Raw genomic sequence first — 21,942 nt, 5'->3', positions numbered from 1 at the left:
ATTATTACTTCTGTCATATTTCGGGAATACAAACCTATTTTGTTTCAATTATAAAACTGATCTGGAAGAACCACAAGAAAAGCTGTCTCCAGAACACCCAATATTGTCCTGTCAGGGAATTGGCTCAAGCCATGTTGGTGATAGTTGACCGTTGTGACCAGCACCTGTATCTTACATTGATACCAAATAATTGTCCTGTTTGTATTTACCATGTATGAACTTTGACCTTTCCTCCTGATATTCTATTAAAGGTATGCCTGTGGTAACTGTAGACCAGGCCCAATACTCTGTAATTACTGGACAGACCGTCACTCTGGGCTGTAGTGTGTCGGCCACACCAGCTCACACATCAGTGATATGGCAACGAACACTCAATGGAGTCACCAGTAATGTCGCCATTGATGGCAGCAAATACCAAGGTGCTGCAGTAAACAATCCAGATCTCACAATCACAAATGCTGCTGCCGGTGATCAGGCGGTGTACACCTGTTCTGCCACCAACATCGTAGGAACCGGAACCAGTACTACTACAACACTCACTGTTACAGGAAGTAAGGAGCAATTGCTTTTTCTTGCTGTGTTAGAAACGGTTCATGTTCTCCCAGTTGGACAGTCGTTTAGTACTGTATATGTACATTTACCCCGCAATAAGTAATAGTTATGCTTTAGATCTCCTCGACTTAATCACATTTATTAGTTGATGTTATGGAATCCCTCCATCCTATTTTATTTAAAACTATACAACCCGAGATAAATTGACTGGATGTTTTACTATTTTTCTGTTTTCAGGCATCATTGAAAGTATATTTGTGCTATAGATTCGGTGTGTTTGATTAGAGATTAGCATTGTTTCTATTACCTGTATGCTGAAAGTTTTATTGCTGTATAACTATAGACTGGCACATTAACAAATGTGTAGAATTCAGTGTAGAATATAAGTATGAAGGAGTAAGTTAAGCTGTCAGTAGCACCATTGTATAATTGTGATAGTGTCCTGTGTCCAAATTTGCTTTCTGTTTTCTCAGTCATTAACGATGTTGTTTGTCGTTGTTAATTATGCCAATCTGTAGATGATGGTCATTGCCTCATTTCCAAACAGGTCTCCCTCTTGTCACCATTACCCAGAATGCCTACTCAGTTGTTACCGGACAAACAGTCACACTGGGATGTACAGTGTCTGCCACACCTACCCATACCAATGTTTTCTGGCAGCGTATAGACAATGGTGCAGCTTCCACACTGAACATTGACGGAATCAAATACTCCGGATCAACGGTCAATACTCCATCCCTGACCATCACTAGTGCTAATAGCAATGACAACACAGTTTATACCTGTTCAGCTACAAATGCTGTAGGAACTGGAACCAGTGGTCAAACCACACTCACAGTTACAGGAAGTAAGCTCATTGTAGAAGAGTTTATATTTTCTTTGACAGAAAATCTGTTCACTCTAGTTAGCCTCTGTCATCTTCCATTCTCCGTCTGTAAACAATCATTGTAAGTTCTTTTTTTCAATATTAACTGAATGGCTCTGTCGAAACATTTATATATAGGTTACCTGCTTCTCTAGTTGTTATTTTGAAGCTGGTCAGGAAAAAATTGGCCTACAGGCTGCCATTTGGAATTTCGACATTTGAAGATTATTGCTAATATCTTTCAGAAATTTCTGAATAGGTCTTTCTTAAACTTGATGTAAAAATTCTCATTAAGATGTAGTGATGCATGTTCATGCAGTTTTGAAACTGATCGAAAAACATAATGAGTTGAAGATGGCAATTTTGAATTTTGACTGCAGTTGAAACTTTTAACCACTATTTTTACGTAAACAACTAAATGAATCTTTCCCAAATCTCATATATAGGTTTTTCTTGTTCCCCAGTTGTGAATCTTAAAATTTAATAATGAAGGGAAAATCAAATAGTCGATAAACCACTGTCTGTGCATGATTTTGATGGATGAAATTTCTAACCATGATTGTCTGAAAAAATTGATCAGTGCAAGTTTCCAATATCATTGTCACTACTTCTTTTCTTTGTCGTTACAGACACATCTTTATCACTCCAATTATTAAGGGAAATATAAAAAGAATTGATAAAGAACTGTAAAATGACGGGCTCACAAGATCCCACTGTGATCTCTTGTTGCTAATGCAGTCCCCTCCCCCCTCCCCTGACTTTTTTTATGTCTGATATTTCTGGATATTCCTACCGGAATGAATTTAATGATTCAGCATAAATATCTATTTCACTATTTTTTGCTGTAAAAGTTAGAATTTGTACATTACCAAAATCACCTCTGTCACATACAGGTCTACCAATTGTCACCATTGCCCAACCCACCTACTCAGTTGTCACAGGACAAACAGTTACGCTACAATGTACTGTATCGGCCACACCTACCCATACCAATGTTTTCTGGCAGCGTATAGACAATGGTGCAGCTTCCACACTGACCATTGATGGAACCAAATACTCTGGATCAACGGTCAATACTCCATCTCTGACCATCACTAGTGCTAATAGCAATGACAACACAGTTTATACCTGTTCGGCTACAAATGCTGTAGGAACTGGAACCAGTGGTCAGACCACACTCACAGTTACAGGAAGTATGGCTATTGTAGAATATTGTTATATACAGTCCTAGTTTCTGTCTTCTGATTTTTCTTCTCTGCAATATGTTCCTATTTGTTTTCGGTTTGATCACCTGATAATTTACAATACTGAAACCATTGTCTGTTAGAGTTACTTCCTTAAATCTGTGATTCTGTTTGATATATTTAGGAATTTTTGTTGTTCGTTCACAAACCAGTGTTAATTGGTCTGATCCTAAGGAACACAAATGTTAGATAATTTGACTTTATCATCTCCCAAATACATGTCCAGTAGATTTGTATGATAACAGGTTTCCATTAGAGATGTTGAGTAAGCTCCAAGAAATCTACAATACATTCTGGTTGGTTTGATGATAATACTTTATTTTCACTTGTCTGTGCTTTAATTAAGCATTACATCCTTATCAATATATTTTTTAATACCGGATATGTTCAGTTACTAATTATCTAGTAAACCCACATGATTGTTCAGCGTTAATTACACCGGCTTATCTACAGGAGGAATATTACTTGCATCAGAATATTGAAAACTCAGTAGTAGAACATCAATATTCAAATTATTGAATTGAATGGCAAAATAGCTGAATCAATTATTATTACTTCTGTAATATTTCGGGAATACAAACCTTTTTTGTTTCAATTATAAAACTGATCAGGAAGAACCACAAGAAAAGCTGTCTCCAGAACACCCAATATTGTCCTGTCAGGGATTTGGCTCAAGCCATGTTGGTGACAGTTGACCGTTGTCCACAGCACCTGTATCTTACATTGATACCAAATGATTGTCCTGTTTGTATTTGCCATGTATGAACTTTGACCTTTCCTCCTGATATTCTATTAAAGGTGTCCCTGTGGTAACTGTAGACCAGGCCCAATACTCTGTAATTACTGGACAGACCGTCACTCTTGGCTGTAGTGTGTCGGCCACACCAGGTCACACAACAGTGATATGGCGACGAACACTCAATGGAGTCACCAGTAATGTCGCCATTGATGGCAGCAAATACCAAGGTGCTACAGTAAACAATCCAGACCTCACAATCACAAATGCTGCTGCCGGTGATCAGGCGGTATACACCTGTTCTGCCACCAACATCGTAGGAACCGGAACCAGTACTACTACAACACTCACTGTTACAGGAAGTAAGGAGCAATTGCTTTTTCTTGCTGTGTTAGAAACGGTTCATGTTCTCCCAGTTGGACAGTCGTTTAGTACTGTATATGTACATTGACCCCGGAAAAAGTAATAGTTGTGCTTTAGATCTCCTTGACTTAATCACATTTATTAGTTTATGTTATGTCATTCCTCCGGCCCTTTTTATTTAAAACTATACCACCCTAGATAAATTGACTGGATGTTTTACCATTTTTCTGTTTTCAGGCATCATTGAAAGTATATTTGTGCTATAGATTCAGCGTGTTCGATTAGAGAAGCAGTGTTACTATTACCTGTATGATGAAAGATTTATTTGTTTATAACTATAGACTGGCACATGATAACAAATGTGTAGAATTCAGTGTAGAATATAGCATGAAGGAGTAAGTTAAGCTGTCAGTAGCACCATTGTATAATTGTGATAGTGTCCTGTGTCCAAATTTGTTTTCAGTTTTCTCAGTCATTAACAATGTTGTTTGTCGTTGTTAATTATGCCAATCTGTAGATGATGGTCATTGCCTCATTTCCAAACAGGTCTCCCTCTTGTCACCATTACCCAGAATGCCTACTCAGTTGTTACCGGACAAACAGTCACACTGGGATGTACAGTGTCTGCCACACCTACCCATACCAATGTTTTCTGGCAGCGTATAGACAATGGCGTGGCTTCCACACTGAACATTGATGGAACGAAATACTCCGGATCAACGGTCAATACTCCATCCCTGACCATCACTAGTGCTAATAGCAATGACAACACAGTTTATACCTGTTCGGCTACAAATGCTGTAGGAACTGGAACCAGTGGTCAGACCACACTCACAGTTACAGGAAGTAAGCTCATTCATGTAGAAGAGTTCATATTTTCTTTGATAGAAAATCTCCTAACTCCCATTAACCCACTGTTATCATCTTAAGTACATCTGTAAACAATCCTTTATTTCTCAAGGAGTGCTAAATGGATCTTTTTAAACTTTCATACTTAGGGTCACCTTGTTCCCTTGTATTTTTTAAATGTTGAGACTTAATTATCAAGAAAAAATTGGCCAACATGTTGCCATGTTGAATTTTGATATTTAAGTATGTTACTGCTATTTCTTAACTTTCTTGAACTCCATATGTAGGTTCTCTGTGATATGAAGTTATGTATGTTCATTTTTGAAAATGATCAGAAAATAAGATGAGTTGTTGATGGAAATTTTCTTTTTACCTGTATTTTTCAGAAAAAAAAGCTAAATGAATCTTTCTTGAATATCATATGTCGTTTGTCTTTGGTCCCCAGTTGTGAATCCTTATATCTGAGTCTAACAGGAAAATAAAGTGGTCATAATTAAGGCTGCTGTCTGTTATTTCGATGGATGACATTTGTAATCATCCTTTCTAAAAAAATAATCAATGCAAGTTTCCAATATTATTGGCATTACGTCTTTGTCGTTACTAGTACATCTTCAACATTCAGACTAAATGAGTAATGTATAGTACTTTCAAAGAATCAAGACTGTAAATGGCGGGCTCACAATATACCATTGTGATCTCTTGTACTTTATGCATAAACTATAATGTCTGATATTTTCTTGATCCACCCGCTTGAATGAAATGAATAATACCTTAAAAAATATCGATTTCACTTTTTTTTGCTTTAATAGTTAGAATTTGTACATTACCATAATCACCCCTGTCACATACAGGTCTACCTGTGGTCACTATAGACCAACCCACCTACTCAGTTGTCACAGGACAAACGGTTACGCTACAATGTACTGTACCTGCCATACCTACCCATACCAATGTTTTCTGGCAGCGTATAGACAATGGTGTGGCTTCCACACTGACCATTGATGGAACCAAATACTCCGGATCAACGGTCAATACTCCATCCCTGACCATCACTAGTGCTAATAGCAATGACAACACAGTTTATACCTGTTCAGCTACAAATGCTGTAGGAACTGGAACTAGTGGTCAGACCACACTCACAGTCACAGGAAGTATGGCTATTGTAGAATATTGTTGTATACAGTTCAAGTTTCTGTCAAATGTTTCTTCTCTGCAATATGTTCTTAACCATATTTGGTTTGATCACCTGACAATTTACAATACTGAGACCATTGTCTGTGGGCGTTATTCCTTGATATTAAGGCTTTTATGTTGTTGACACCATGACTAGTGTTAATTGTTTGATCCTAAGGAAGTTAAATAATTTGTTTTTTTATCATCTCCCAAAGACATGTCCAGTAGATTTGTATGATAACAGATTTTCATTAGAGATGTTGATATGAATTAGAGTTAGCTCGAAGAAATCTACAATACATTCTGGTTGGTTTGATCATAATACTTTATTTTCACTTGTCTGTGCTTTAATTAAGCATTACATCCTCATCAATATAGATATTTTAATACCTGATATGTTCAGTTACTAATTATCAAGTAAACCAACGTGATTGTACAGCGTTAATTACACCGGCTTATCTACAGGAGGAATATTACTTGCATCAGAATATTGAAAACTCAGTAGTAGAACATCAATATTCAAATTATTGAATTGAATGGCAAAATAGCTGAATCAATTATTATTACTTCTGGAATATTTCGGGAATACAAACCTTTTTTGTTTCAATTATAAAACTGATCAGGAAGAACCACAAGAAAAGCTGTCTCCAGAACACCCAATATTGTCCTGTCAGGGATTTGGCTCAAGCCATGTTGGTGACAGTTGACCGTTGTCCACAGCACCTGTATCTTGCATTGATACCAAATGATTGTCCTGTTTGTATTTGCCATGTATGAACTTTGACCTTTCCTCCTGATATTCTATTAAAGGTGTCCCTGTGGTAACTGTAGACCAGGCCCAATACTCTGTAATTACTGGACAGACCGTCACTCTTGGCTGTAGTGTGTCGGCCACACCAGGTCACACAACAGTGATATGGCGACGAACACTCAATGGAGTCACAAGTAATGTCGCCATTGATGGCAGCAAATACCAAGGTGCTACAGTAAACAATCCAGACCTCACAATCACAAATGCTGCTGCCGGTGATCAGGCAGTGTACACCTGTTCTGCCACCAACATCGTAGGAACCGGAACCAGTACTACTACAACACTCACTGTTACAGGAAGTAAGGAGCAATTGCTTTTTCTCGCTGTGTTAGAAACGGTTCATGTTCTCCCAGTTGGACAGTCGTTTAGTACTGTATATGTACATTGACCCCGGAAAAAGTAATAGTTGTGCTTTAGATCTCCTTGACTTAATCACATTTATTAGTTTATGTTATGTCATTCCTCCGGCCCTTTTTATTTAAAACTATACCACCCTAGATAAATTGACTGGATGTTTTACCATTTTTCTGTTTTCAGGCATCATTGAAAGTATATTTGTGCTATAGATTCAGCGTGTTCGATTAGAGAAGCAGTGTTACTATTACCTGTATGATGAAAGATTTATTTGTTTATAACTATAGACTGGCACATGATAACAAATGTGTAGAATTCAGTGTAGAATATAGCATGAAGGAGTAAGTTAAGCTGTCAGTAGCACCATTGTATAATTGTGATAGTGTCCTGTCTCCAAATTTGTTTTCTGTTTTCTCAGTCATTAACAATGTTGTTTGTCGTTGTTAATTATGCCAATCTGTAGATGATGGTCATTGCCTCATTTCCAAACAGGTCTCCCTCTTGTCACCATTACCCAGAATGCCTACTCAGTTGTTACCGGACAAACAGTCACACTGGGATGTACAGTGTCTGCCACACCTACCCATACCAATGTTTTCTGGCAGCGTATAGACAATGGCGTGGCTTCCACACTGAACATTGATGGAACGAAATACTCCGGATCAACGGTCAATACTCCATCCCTGACCATCACTAGTGCTAATAGCAATGACAACACAGTTTATACCTGTTCGGCTACAAATGCTGTAGGAACTGGAACCAGTGGTCAGACCACACTCACAGTTACAGGAAGTAAGCTCATTGTAGAAGAGTTCATATTTTCTTTGATAGAAAATCTCCTAACTCCCATTAACCCACTGTTATCATCTTAAGTACATCTGTAAACAATCCTTTATTTCTCAAGGAGTGCTAAATGGATCTTTTTAAACTTTCATACTTAGGGTCACCTTGTTCCCTTGTATTTTTTAAATGTTGAGACTTAATTATCAAGAAAAAATTGGCCAACATGTTGCCATGTTGAATTTTGATATTTAAGTATGTTACTGCTATTTCTTAACTTTCTTGAACTCCATATGTAGGTTCTCTGTGATATGAAGTTATGTATGTTCATTTTTGAAAATGATCAGAAAATAAGATGAGTTGTTGATGGAAATTTTCTTTTTACCTGTATTTTTCAGAAAAAAAAGCTAAATGAATCTTTCTTGAATATCATATGTCGTTTGTCTTTGGTCCCCAGTTGTGAATCCTTATATCTGAGTCTAACAGGAAAATAAAGTGGTCATAATTAAGGCTGCTGTCTGTTATTTCGATGGATGACATTTGTAATCATCCTTTCTAAAAAAATAATCAATGCAAGTTTCCAATATTATTGGCATTACGTCTTTGTCGTTACTAGTACATCTTCAACATTCAGACTAAATGAGTAATGTATAGTACTTTCAAAGAATCAAGACTGTAAATGGCGGGCTCACAATATACCATTGTGATCTCTTGTACTTTATGCATAAACTATTATGTCTGATATTTTCTTGATCCTCCCGCTTGAATGGAATGAATAATTCCTTAAAAATTACCTATTTCACTGATTTTTTCTGTAAAAGTTAAAATTTGTACATTACCATAATCACCTCTGTCACATACAGGTCTACCTGTGGTCACTATAGACCAACCCACCTACTCAGTTGTCACAGGACAAACGGTTACGCTACAATGTACTGTATCTGCCACACCTACCCATACCAATGTTTTCTGGCAGCGTATAGACAATGGTGTGGCTTCCACACTGACCATTGATGGAACCAAATACTCCGGATCAACGGTCAATACTCCATCCCTGACCATCACTAGTGCTAATAGCAATGACAACACAGTTTATACCTGTTCAGCTACAAATGCTGTAGGAACTGGAACTAGTGGTCAGACCACACTCACAGTCACAGGAAGTATGGCTATTGTAGAATATTGTTGTATACAGTTCAAGTTTCTGTCAAATGTTTCTTCTCTGCAATATGTTCTTAACCATATTTGGTTTGATCACCTGACAATTTACAATACTGAGACCATTGTCTGTGGGCGTTATTCCTTTATATTAAGGCTTTTATGTTGTTGACACCATGACTAGTGTTAATTGTTTGATCCTAAGGAGCCCGAAGGTTATATACTTTGTTTTTAATCATCCCCCAAGGAAGATCCAGTTGAAATTGTGTAATTTCAGATTTTTATTGCAGATGTTGATATCAGAGTCAACTTAAACAAATTTGCAATGCATTCTGGTTGGTTTGATCATAATGATTTATTTTCACTTGTCTGTGCTTTGATTAAGTGCTACAACCTTATCAATATATTTTTTAATACCTGATATGTTCAGTAACTAATATATCAAGTAAACCCATGTGATTGTTCAGTATTACACTGGCTTGTCTATAAGAGCCATTAACATTAACACATCAGACCTGTTTCCTTTCAATTATAAAACTGATCCTGAAGAACCACAAGAAAAGCTGTCTCCAGAACACCAAATATTGTCCTGTCAGGGATTTGGCTCAAGCCATGTTGGTGACAGTTGACCGTTGTCCACAGCACCTGTATCTTACATTGATACCAAATGATTGTCCTGTTTGTATTTGCCATGTATGAACTTTGACCTTTCCTCCTGATATTCTATTAAAGGTGTCCCTGTGGTAACTGTAGACCAGGCCCAATACTCTGTAATTACTGGACAGACCGTCACTCTGGGCTGTAGTGTGTCGGCCACACCAGGTCACACAACAGTGTTTTGGAGACGAACACTTAATGGAGTCACCAACAGTGTTGCCATTGATGGCAACAAATACCAAGGTGCTACAGTTAACAATCCAGACCTCACAATCACAAATGCTGTTGCCGGTGATCAGGCGGTGTACACCTGTTCTGCCACCAACATCGTAGGGACCGGAACCAGTACTACTACAACACTCACTGTTACAGGAAGTAAGGAACATTTTCTCTGTATATATTTTATTATATGTGCTCCTCTTTCACTAATACTCCTTCTCTCTTCTAAACCTTTGAAAAAATTCAGTTTAACTGATCACAAATGTTTAAATGTGTTTGCAGATTTTGAAACCATCATCAGATGGTGGGCATTTGTCATTGCTATTTGTTTGTTGTCATTGTATGGCTCCAGAAGTTCTAGAAGGATTATTCTCAAACTTAACATTGATGGTCACCTTGGTTACATAAAGTGACTGCCAGTCATTTTTTATATCTTCGATTGAAACCTATTGTTGTTATTTCTTGAAGAAGTGGAAGGATTGAACTGCTTAACACCAAATAAGATTTTACGTAAATTTGGTCAGAAACATTATTTGGGCAGAATAATTGTAATTTATTGAAATTGGTTCAGCTCCTAGTGACAGAAGGTTGAGGCACCCGAAGGGAAACTTAGCTAAATGTTTGCTTTAAAACACTATACTCCTCCTTAATGAAGTATTGCCCTTCAACATTATTTCAAAATTAATGTGCTTTTTCAGGGATGACAAATACACTGGTAACAATATTGTTTGTAGTTGTTAATTATGTCAATCTTCATGGGTTATGAAGTCATGATGGTCATCTCCTCATTTCCAAACAGGTCTTCCTATTGTCACCATTACCCAGAATGCCTACTCAGTTGTTACCGGACAAACAGTCACACTGGGATGTACAGTGTCTGCCACACCTACCCATACCAATGTTTTCTGGCAGCGTATAGACAATGGTGCAGCTTCCACACTGAACATTGATGGAACCAAATACTCTGGATCAACGGTCAATACTCCATCCCTGACCATCACTAGTGCTAATAGCAATGACAACACAGTTTATACCTGTTCAGCTACAAATGCTGTAGGAACTGGAACCAGTGGTCAGACCACACTCACAGTCACTGGAAGTAAGTATGATTCTGCTTCAGTAAGGGAATTATGTCAGAATCAATTTGTTATCTGGTTTTATCTTCTTCTATTTGATTCAAGAGTTTCAGGTGTATACCTTTGTACATATAACAATCTGTTTTTTCCCCCTCAATATTTACTTTTAAGGTGACTTGAATGATGGTTTTCCATTACCTATTGTGATAGTCTTTGTACATGTTCATGCATAATTGGTCTGTGTGAAAGCAATATCTTTTTTTGTTATCCTTTTAATATCTACAAACCCAATTTCAGTGTGGGAACCTGTTATACGCCCATATAATATATAGATACAATGAAATTGTGAGTTGTGGGGTCTGTGACCCCAGGAATCAAATTGTGAGTTGTGGGGTCTGTGACCCCAGGAATCAAATTGTGAGTTGTGGGGTCTGTGACCCCAGGAATCAAATTGTGAGTTGTGGGGTCTGTGACCCCAGGAATCAAATTGTGATTTTTGTGGTCCATGACCCCAGGAATCAAATTGTGATTTGTGTTTTCGTGACGCCAGGAATCAATTACAAAAGATCTCTTACAGGGACAATACAATTTTGCCAAAAGACAAATTCAACCTTTATGAACCAGGTGCTTCTCTTATGCATCCCTAAATAGACTAGTTGAAACATATTGCTGTGGTGTTTTTTTTAAAAATATGAAATAAGAACATAGTCCTTATAAGTATTAGACTTTTCTAAGGATAGACCTTCCAGCAATGTGACCATTAGATGACATAATTTACAGGTTCCCATATTTTCCTTATTTGTTCATCTTCAGTAATCAATATTGTGATACAATAATCACAAAATATTCTTTGGTGTACATGAGTGAGTTTATCACTTCCATTAAGACTTGAAGAAGCACGAAACAATGTAAACATGCACAAAACGAAATATTTCTGATTTAAACATGATAAATGTATTGTTCTTATGTGTAAATAAAAACTGACTGAGAAAAAGACACTAATATGCTGTTTGTGTTGTGTAGGGTGTCGTCCACTTAGTATAATACCTGACTTGTTTCATTACTAAGTTTTTACACGTCAGAGGTCACCTCTAAGTGGAAGACATGGTTCCCTACACAACACGAAGACGAAGTCTCAAGTGACCTATTCTAATCACCTTTTGTCTGTTGTGCATTGTGCATCATCCGTCTGTAAACAATTTACATATTCAAATTCTTCTCCAAAACCGCTTAACCAGATTCAATGAAATTTGGCAGACGGCTTCTATGGCTAAAGGTCAACCAAAATTGTGAATTATATGGTCCCCATCCCCCAGGGGCCTGAGGGATGCGGCCAAAAGTGGTCAAATTGACTAAAACTTCAAAAATCGTCTTCTCTACTCGCAGATATGGTGGAATCACACACTTCATAGATGGAAGGGTCTTATAGTGCTTTACCAAAATTGTGAATTTCATGACCCTGGGGTCTCACGTTTACCCCTGGGGAGGGGGTAAACTTTACTATAGTTTATATAGTGAAATCACATTAGTGAAATCACATTTTTGACTATTATTTTTTGGATTTGCATTGTAATTCATTCTAATTTGGTTAACATTATTAGCATGGGATGACAATTTGATGGTATGCACATGTTGGCCCCGACTTACCCCCAGGGGCTGTTGGGCGTGGCCAAAAAAAGGTCAAATTGACTGAAATTTCAAAAATCTTCTTCTCGACTCTCATGCAGATATGGTAGAATCAAACACTCTTCATAGATGGAAGGGTCTTATGGTGCTTTACCAAAATGAGTGAGTTTCATGACCCTGGGGTCTCATGTTTGCCCCTGGGATGGGGGTAAACTTTACTTCAGTTTATATAGGGAACACATTTTTGACTATCATTTGTTTGATTTGTATTGGAATTCATTCCAACTTTCTTATCATTATCAGCATGGGATGACAACTTAAATATATGTACATGTTGGCCCTGACTGACCCCTTGGACTGATGGTTTTGGCCAAAAATGGTCAATTAGATTAACTGAAATATTTCAAATTTCATGTGACCGTTAAGGCCCATGGGCCTCTTGTTTATGTTTCCTGAGATACTATCATGCAGTCCACGTCACACACTGTTATTACTCCCACCTGTTTGGTACCTCACCTGAACCAATCATCAGTCTCATACACCCAGGTCACTACTGGTGTCTTGAAACACAAAATTTGAAAACACCAGTGCCCACCTAGTCAAACACCAAAATGGACCAGCTTTTCATTAAGCTTGACTGGGCTTACAATGTATTAAGCATGATCACGATAAAGCTATTAGTGAATGGTGATAGTGATCCAACACTGTAGTATATATCTAAAAGACCTTTATTCATAAGCATATGTCAGTTGCAATAATGCAATTGCACAGTCTACATTGTAAACGCTCCATCAGCAAACACTGTTATAAAATCTACTCATATGCTGATAAGAGGTTGCTACATTATCCAAATCCTTGTTTACCTGATCAACTGCTCCTAATGCATAATGAAGAGGGGGAAATAAATGTATAGATTCTGTTTCTTTGGACATCCACACCAATTAGACAACACAGAGACGGCCCAGTAGCATTCCATTTCAACTTCCAATCACACTTCAAACTGGAAATTATCAGAAAACTACTAGCTACACCAACTCTTTATCATGACAACACTGGGCAGCAATGTCCAAGGGTAATTGTTGCATCTTCAGTCAGTCATATTGGAATTGTTCTCATGTATATTAAGTGCAAAATAAAGTTTATCATTGAAATAAGAAGCAGTTAACGAATTTGGACTCTGTGACCTATTTTTTGACTAACGGCTAATTTTTTTCCACTCAGAATCATTTTGTACAGCTTTATAATTGCCCAATGCACTAAGTTATGAAGAAAGATTTAAAAGATATATTGCAGATTTGTCACAATGAAACCAATTAATAATTTGATCCCCACCCCCACCCCAACGCCCACTTTGACAACACACTAAGAAGGTCATAGCACAGGCACCTGGGACCTTTTGAATTTTAAACATACTTAATGGGTTGTCTCTTAGGTTGCTACAAGTAACACCTGGTTTTGGTCAAATTGGTATGTAGGCAAAATTGCATTGTTCCTGTAACAGGCTGTTTCACCATTCTTTAGGCCAATTAGATAAAATGAAGCACTTTTCATGCAATGTTTACATGGAACCCTGTCTCATTCCTAAAGGGGTGAATGATTATTTTTTCTCTTACCCTGTTTACCCTTGTATGTATCTTATATTGACATAACCCCCTTAATGCAAGACAATGTTGACGTGACATTATTAAACATCATACCTATAGTATGCCTATTATCAATCGGTTTTGGTGAACTTCAGACCATAATTTATTTTCTCCAATTGCATACTCATAATACTGTGAAATAACAATAAGCAGATCTGTTATACTGGAATCATTAGTAGAATATCTAGAGTACAATTTTGATTTACTTTTGAATTTATCTTCAGGAACAGATAATTGAATTCCTGACTACATATTTTATTTATAGATGTCCCTGTGGTAACTGTAGACCAGGCCCAATACTCTGTAATTACTGGACAGACCGTCACTCTTGGCTGTAGTGTGTCGGCCACACCAGGTCACACATCAGTGATATGGCGACGAACACTCAATGGAGTCACCAGTAATGTCGCCATTGATGGCAGCAAATACCAAGGTGCTACAGTAAACAATCCAGACCTCACAATCACAAATGCTGCTGCCGGTGATCAGGCGGTGTACACCTGTTCTGCCACCAACATCGTAGGAACCGGAACCAGTACTACTACAACACTCATTGTTACAGGAAGTAAGAAATTTGGTTATCAAAAATGTTTTGATAGATATGATATGGTAGGAAACCTCGAAGAGTACAGCTGTAATGTTGGCAGTATGTCATTGGGAGATAATTTTACAACAAAACTATATCATTTGACATAACTCTACATTTAAACAGTCTATATCATCAGAACCAGGGGACATAACTCTACAGTTAAACAGTCTATATCATCAGAACCAGGGGACATAACTCTACAGTTAAACAGTCTGTATCATCAGAACCAGGGGACATAACTCTACAGTTAAACAGTCTATATCATCAGAACCAGGGGACATAACTCTACAGTTTAACAGTCTGTATCATCAGAACCAGGGGACATAACTCTACAGTTAAACAGTCTGTATCATCAGAACCAGGGGACATAACTCTACAGTTAAACAGTCTGTATCATCAGAACCAGGGGACATAACTCTACAGTTAAACATGTCATAACCTATGGCTAACATAGAACTAAAGAACATGTCCTATTATAAGAACATATCGCAGAACATCAGGGTTCATAAATGTGCAATAAACTAGGTTTGTATAAAGGAGAAATATCAGTAACACATACCTTAAGATATCATGACTGTAAATCATTGAGGCATCACTTTACAGAAGAATAACCATTGGTTGCCATTCCATACATATTGCTAAGTAACAATAATTCTATTCTATGGGTATGGAAAAAAAATTCTTTCGGAAACATGTTTTTTACCATTTTGAATTATACATGTAGGTCTTCCACTGGTCACCATTGCTCAGAACGCCTACTCAGTTGTTACCGGACAAACAGTCACACTGGGATGTACAGTGTCTGCCACACCTACCCATACCAATGTTTTCTGGCAGCGTATAGACAATGGTGCAGCTTCCACACTGACCATTGATGGAACCAAATACTCCGGATCAACAGTCAATAATCCATCCCTGACCATCACTAGTGCTAATAGCAATGACAACACAGTTTATACCTGTTCGGCTACAAATGCTGTAGGAACTGGAACCAGTGGTCAGACCACACTCTCAGTCACAGGAAGTAAGAACTGTATAGAAGCCTGTTCCAATAGACTAGTGCCATTACTAACACATTGAATACATGTATGTAGTTGAATGCGTGTATACTCATATTGTTAAAATTAGATGTGTTCATGTCAATTTTCCTTTTTCAGTAGCTGCTTGGCATATTTATCACTACTTGATACAACTCATTAGTGCTATAAACCTTTGGCTGCTAATGTTATCAGCTTTCTTAGAGATACTATATGGAATTTTTAACTTTAAATATTGAAAAAGTCTTTAAATAGAAATTCATAATGGACTGTAGTGACTCTCTTCAAAGGCTCATTTTAACTTATAGAGAAAATTGTGGCACAAACTTTTGATGTTGAATTAATTATTATTATACTGATCACCTTACTATATTGGGATTACTGTATTGTACTGTAACTTAAGTTACAATCAATATTCTGACAAAATCAGGAAGTGATAATATACCAATATCACAAATAGCTTCCTTACTTACAAAAAGCTACTTAGCATCAGAATGTAAGCGCTACAATACTTTTGTTTTTACTTTGGTTTAATCTCTAATGTCTGCACAATGACTTCCCAGAACCCTGAAGTGGTGAACAATTACAGTCAACAGTGTGAGTTGGACATTGCTCACCCATTCACTTTGCAGAGCCCACTTTTTTTCAGAAAAGTCCTTATTCTTATTATATTCATGAATCAGTAGAAAAACTTGTATTAGTTCCCTTTGTTTTGGAAAGATCAAGCTATGGTATTAGTGCATGTTGCATGGAGTAGACTTTATAGTTAGATGCATGACTATATAGTGTTTTTATCCTTGTATCACTAGGTCTCCCGGTAGTAGAAATTGTGGAACCGTCATACACAGTTTTAACTGGACAGACTGTCATACTGGAGTGTACTGTATCAGCTGATCCTGGCCACACAGCAGTTTTCTGGCGCCGCCTAGATTCTGGTGTAGAAACTACACTTAGTATAGACGGTGTCAAATACAGTGGTTCCACTGTTGACAATCCATCTCTTACCATCGACAATGCCAATAGTGACGACATATCAGTGTACACATGTTTTGCCACTAATGTTGTTGGAACTACCAGTAGTAGCCAGACCACGCTTGATGTAACAGGAAGTACGACTGCTTTGCTTTTTAATCTTAATCATCTTACAAAAGTGTTCATTTCATATAAAATTTATCATATAAATACCTAATTTTGTAGCTGCCAGCTATTCTGCCAATTGACATGTTTTTCGTTATGGACCATCAACTTAATTGACTAGTTTTATATGAGATGGACACTGGTGTAAGAAGCTGTTTATCACATGTCACCAAGTTATCTTGTGATGTGATGAATGGCTAAATAATGAGCTATATAATTTTATTAATTTTTTTTTGCTGAGTACTCTTTGCTTGTAAAGTCTTTATTAACAAGTCTTCCTTTGGATTTAGCTGCCTGGTAGTATGTATATTGTATCCTGTATTGACAGGTAAATGTTTTATGTGTGCATTGATACAACCTGTCTGTGCATCCTCAAAAATAATCTCAGAATTCAGAAGGCCAAAATTTTGACAGTTGACATAGTGTTACACAGTGATGTGTAATAGGGGTTTAAACGATTCTAATGGTCATTGCCAATTTTACTAAAAATAGAATTAAAAATATCATGATATAATCATATGCCTAAGGTTTTTATAGAAGTTGATAGGCCAAACTTTTAGAAATTTCAAATGGTGATACCCTGTTATATGTAAGTACATATATAAAAGTAGAGCGCTAGTGAGGAATTCCCTTTAGCCTAGTGGTAGGATGTTAGCCTTGAGAGCAGAAGGTCGCTAGTTTGAGCCCCAGCACTGGCAGGGAAATGCTTCATTACTCGTTCCTGTTACAGATATTTTCAGATAATATGCAGTAAGCCAATTGAAGTCATAATGTTGCACTTGGATTTTTAAAGGAGACCGATGCATCTCCATTTTATTTCGTGTCAGTATTTTAGTTTGTGCAAGGTGATGATATTTGTCATACCTCATGATTAATAGAATCTTTTCCTGCCTTGGGGTGTGACAACGATATCTCAAACTTTGGGGAATTCATGAATGTCCAACCTGAGGCTTGCCGATTTCATAGATTTGATGCAGTATGTCATTCTGATGATTTTGATGTCTTTAGTTTTGCAGTAACATTTGCTGTGAACGTGGTACATCTCCTTTGATCTTTTAGGAATTCCAACTATTCAAATTTTAAACTTCTCAAATTCCACAGGTGGGATTCAGCACAAACTTTTATAAAATGACTGAGATAGTACTGACCAAGTCTTGTTATTATGAGGTTGGTCTGAAATCTAATATGGCTACTTTGATGTCGTATTTTAAAAGTTTAAAATGGCCATAACTCAGAAAGTATTCATTATACAGAGGTCATGTAATTATATCATTGGTAGATAATGGCTTTGAGGCTAACTTTTTCTTATTCCAAGTTTTAAGGTCAGAGGTCAAACAGAAAGGTTCGCTGTGGAGTCAAAGGTCACTAAATTTTAAGCTTTTTCATTTTAAAATTCTTTTAAAAATTCTATCATATATCCATGCCGTATACCATTAATAATTCTGATGAGTTAAGTTTTTCGGTAACATTTGCCATTGACATGGTACACCATTTTGAATATTTTCTTTAATCCTTTGGTTTGCCAACCTTGTATAAGTTATCTCCCCTCTTCCAACTCCTTTGTTGACAGATAATATATCCAATGTCAGATTTATTCAAAACTAGAATTTGGATACCTATCAAATGTTCAAAAATAGTTTTTACTTCTTTTGTGCTACGTGGGTGAAAAGCCTGTCAAATTATCTATTACAATTTCTAGTTAATATTATTATTACTTTTTCTTTTTCTGGAGAATTGCTCCAAAATGGTAAGGATATGCCAATTCATTTTTGTTCATGTTATACAGCATGATTTCACAATCATTATTAAATCTTTATAATGACAACTTCTCAATAACCAAGAGGCCCAGAGACTTGATATTGGGCATGTAGAATGATCTTGACCTACATTGAAGGGGTCAAATAGGCTAAAATCTTTAAACCAAGAGGCCCACGGACTTGATATTTGGTCTGTGTCATGCTGGGGTTAAGTGTTTGTTCAAATAAATGACCTTAACCGACATTCAAGGTCTAGGTCATAAAGGTTATTTCTGCCTTAAGTTTGTTGAAGGTGTGAAAAGTCCGTCAAATTGTCCATGGCAATTTCTAGTTCTCAATATTTTTTGTTTTGTATAGACATTGATATATATACAAATATAATCTCAGTATTTTTCATTAGCAAAGATATATTTGCAGTAGTTTTTGTTTAGTGTATATATAGATATCTGCAGTAGTTTTTGTTTAGTGTATATATATATATATATTAGAGCATACTTGCTGTAGTTTTTGTTTAGTGTAAACATATGTCTACAGTTAGTGTAGATATATATTCCTAGCAGTATTTGTTTATAATAAGATATATTTGCAGTAGCTGTTGTTAGCCAAACATGCAGATCCAACAATCTCCTTGCAGCAACCATCTTTGACTTTTAGGTCATCTGACCTGAAGGGTCAGGATGACCTATAGTCATAGTGCTCCGTCCATCGTTGTCCGCCATGCACTGTCCGCTGTGCGGTGTTAGAGTTTAACTTTCAAGCCGCTACTCCTCCTTAACCCCAAAGCGGATTACTACTAGATTTGTTGTGAAATATCATTGGAGGAGGGAAATTATATTTTATATAACTGAGCTTGGCCTGACCCCTGGGGACAGAGGGGCGGGGCCCCAAAAGGGGAACTCTTCTGAAATTTTGCTTTAAAACTCTACTATATCTTAACCCTTGGGTGGATTACATCCAAATTTAATGTGAAACATCATTGGAGAAAGGCATTCATATTTTATATCAATGAGGCTAGTGTGACCCATTGGGCCCAAGTGGCAATCATGATGTATATAAATGAGGCTGGTCAAACCCAATTAGGGAGAAAGGGGCATTGCCCCAAAAGGGAAACTTCGTTAGCTGAAATTTTGCTTTAAAACGCTACTGCTCCTTAATGCCTTCATGGACTACTCCCAAATTTAGGCTGGAATATCATTGTGGCAGGGAAATCATAATTTATATAAATGAGGCTGGTCGGACCCCTGGGGACAGAGGGTCGAGGCCCCAAAATAGTGACTTGGAATTTAGCTTTAAGATGCTACTCCTCCTTCAAGCTAAAATGGATAAAAACCAAATTTGATCTGAAAGACAACTGGCCTTGAACAGACCGAATAGGCTGCCATATTGATTTGGAGAGTTAAAGTTTGTTCCTACTTTTTTTGGAGAAGTATTGGAAGGATTTTCCTTGAACTTCATATCCTGTAGCTTTCTCTTGATTCCTTGTTGTACTGATTTGATTTTAAGCCTTATCTAGAAAATAAAAGAATTTTGTCCTGCCAACTCCTCCTAAACCATTGGGCCCATTTCAATGAAACTTCAAGCAATTATAAAGGACCATGTGTATATGTGCATGCAACATTTTTTCCCCCTCAAAATTATGGTTACTATAACTGGTTTTATAATGTGCATGTAAATTTTTTTTGTCAATAATATGGTTGCTATAAACAGTCACAATTAACAGGTTTCTGATAAAGAGCGATAACTCCTCAGTCATTTGGCCAATTTTGTTTATCTTTGGTTAAATGTTATAAGTAAACAAAACATGTAATTTGACACATTAGATGTTTCAAAATTATCACCATGGCAACACAACCCAGGCCAAAATTGGTAATTTAGGTTTTGTCTGATTTTGATCAAATTTGGTATATATGGGTATTAGGATATGCTAAATAGCACAATATAGGTTTTGTTACCATGACAAGCTGCTAAGGAAATGGTTGTTTCTGATTGGTGGAAATTTAGATATCGCCTTTTGTCCGTCGTCGTGCGTCCGTAAACAATTTACATTTTCGACTTCTCCAAAACCGCTTAACCAAATTCAATGAAATTTGGCAGGAAGCTTCTATGACTGCATGAATGTCAACTAAAATTGTGAAATATATGGACCCCCACACCCAGGGGCCTGAGGGGCAGGGCTAAAAATGGTCAAATTGACTGAAATTTCTAAAATCTTCTCTACTCTCAGATATGGTGAGATCAAACACTCTTCATAGATGGAAGGATCTTAAGGTGCTTTACTAAAATTGTGAATTTCATGACCCTGGGGTCTCACGTGTGCCCCTGGGGAGGAGGTAAACTTTACTATAGTTTATATAGGGAAATCACATTTTTGACTTTTATTTGTTGGATTTGTATTGAAATTCATTCTAATTTGGTTAACATTATTAGCATGGGATGACAGTTTGATGGTATGCACATGTTGGCCCTGACTGACCCCCATGCAGGGGCTGATGGGCAGGGCTAAAAAGGGTCAAATTGACTGAAATTTCAAAAATCTTCTCCTCGAGACCCAAATAGGGTAGAATCAAACACTTTCCATAGATGGAAGGGTCTTGAGGCTCTTTACTAAAATTGTGAATTCTATGACCCTGGGTTCACATGTTTGTCCTTGGGGAGGGGGTAAACTTTACTATAGTTTATAAAGGGAAATCACATTTTTGACTATCATTTGTTTGATTTCTATTGGAATTCATTCTAACTTTGTTAACATTATCAGCATTGGATGGCAGCTTAATTAATGGTATGCACATGTTGACCCTTCCTGGCCCCTTGGACTGATTGATGGGGCCAAAAAAGTCAGTTAAATTAACTGAAATATTTCAAATCTCAGGTGACCGTTAAGGCCCCGAGGGGTGTTAGACAGTATTAGTAAACCATAGGCTTACAGTTCTACAGTATTAGTCAGCCATTGGCTAACAGTTCTACAGTATTAGTCAAACATAGGCTTACAGTTCTACAGTATTAGTCAGCCATTGGCTAACAGTTCTACAGTATTAGTCAACCATTGGCTTACAGTTCTACAGTATTAGTCAGCCATTGGCTAACAGTTCTACAGTATTAGTCAAACATAGGCTTACAGTTCTACAGTATTAGTCAACCATTGGCTTACAGTTCTACAGTATTAGTCAACCATTGGCTTACAGTTCTACAGTATTAGTCAACCATTGGCTTACAGTTCTACAGTATTAGTCAGCCATTGGCTTACAGTTCTATAGTATTAGTCAACCATAGGCTTACAGTTCTACAGTATTAGTCAGCCATTGGCTTACAGTTCTAC

The 21,942-nt window shown here is 37.1% G+C and overlaps 1 protein-coding gene across 22 annotated transcripts in view; it reads left to right on the top strand.

The window, feature by feature from the left end:
• The window catches only part of LOC117336916 (hemicentin-1-like), a 160,858-nt gene that overhangs the window by 69,056 nt on the left and 69,860 nt on the right, over positions 1-21,942 (top strand). For 14 of the 22 annotated variants that reach the window (XM_033897725.1, XM_033897714.1, XM_033897722.1 and 11 more), the window contains 14 exons: positions 252-551; positions 1,100-1,399; positions 2,311-2,610; positions 3,460-3,759; positions 4,307-4,606; positions 5,461-5,760; positions 6,593-6,892; positions 7,440-7,739; positions 8,591-8,890; positions 9,618-9,917; positions 10,561-10,860; positions 14,372-14,671; positions 15,420-15,719; positions 16,542-16,841. In XM_033897725.1, coding sequence (XP_033753616.1) covers positions 252-551; positions 1,100-1,399; positions 2,311-2,610; positions 3,460-3,759; positions 4,307-4,606; positions 5,461-5,760; positions 6,593-6,892; positions 7,440-7,739; positions 8,591-8,890; positions 9,618-9,917; positions 10,561-10,860; positions 14,372-14,671; positions 15,420-15,719; positions 16,542-16,841 — 4,200 coding nt within the window. The remainder of the gene's footprint in view (positions 1-251; positions 552-1,099; positions 1,400-2,310; positions 2,611-3,459; positions 3,760-4,306; positions 4,607-5,460; positions 5,761-6,592; positions 6,893-7,439; positions 7,740-8,590; positions 8,891-9,617; positions 9,918-10,560; positions 10,861-14,371; positions 14,672-15,419; positions 15,720-16,541; positions 16,842-21,942) is intronic. The other 8 variants (XM_033897718.1, XM_033897720.1, XM_033897712.1 and 5 more) reach the window with 8 other exon arrangements.

Source organism: Pecten maximus, chromosome 10, assembly GCF_902652985.1.
Source record: "Pecten maximus chromosome 10, xPecMax1.1, whole genome shotgun sequence".
Taxonomy (NCBI): domain Eukaryota; kingdom Metazoa; phylum Mollusca; class Bivalvia; order Pectinida; family Pectinidae; genus Pecten; species Pecten maximus.
Note: the sequence above shows the minus strand (reverse complement) of the source record. Positions and strands in the feature narration are given on the sequence as shown.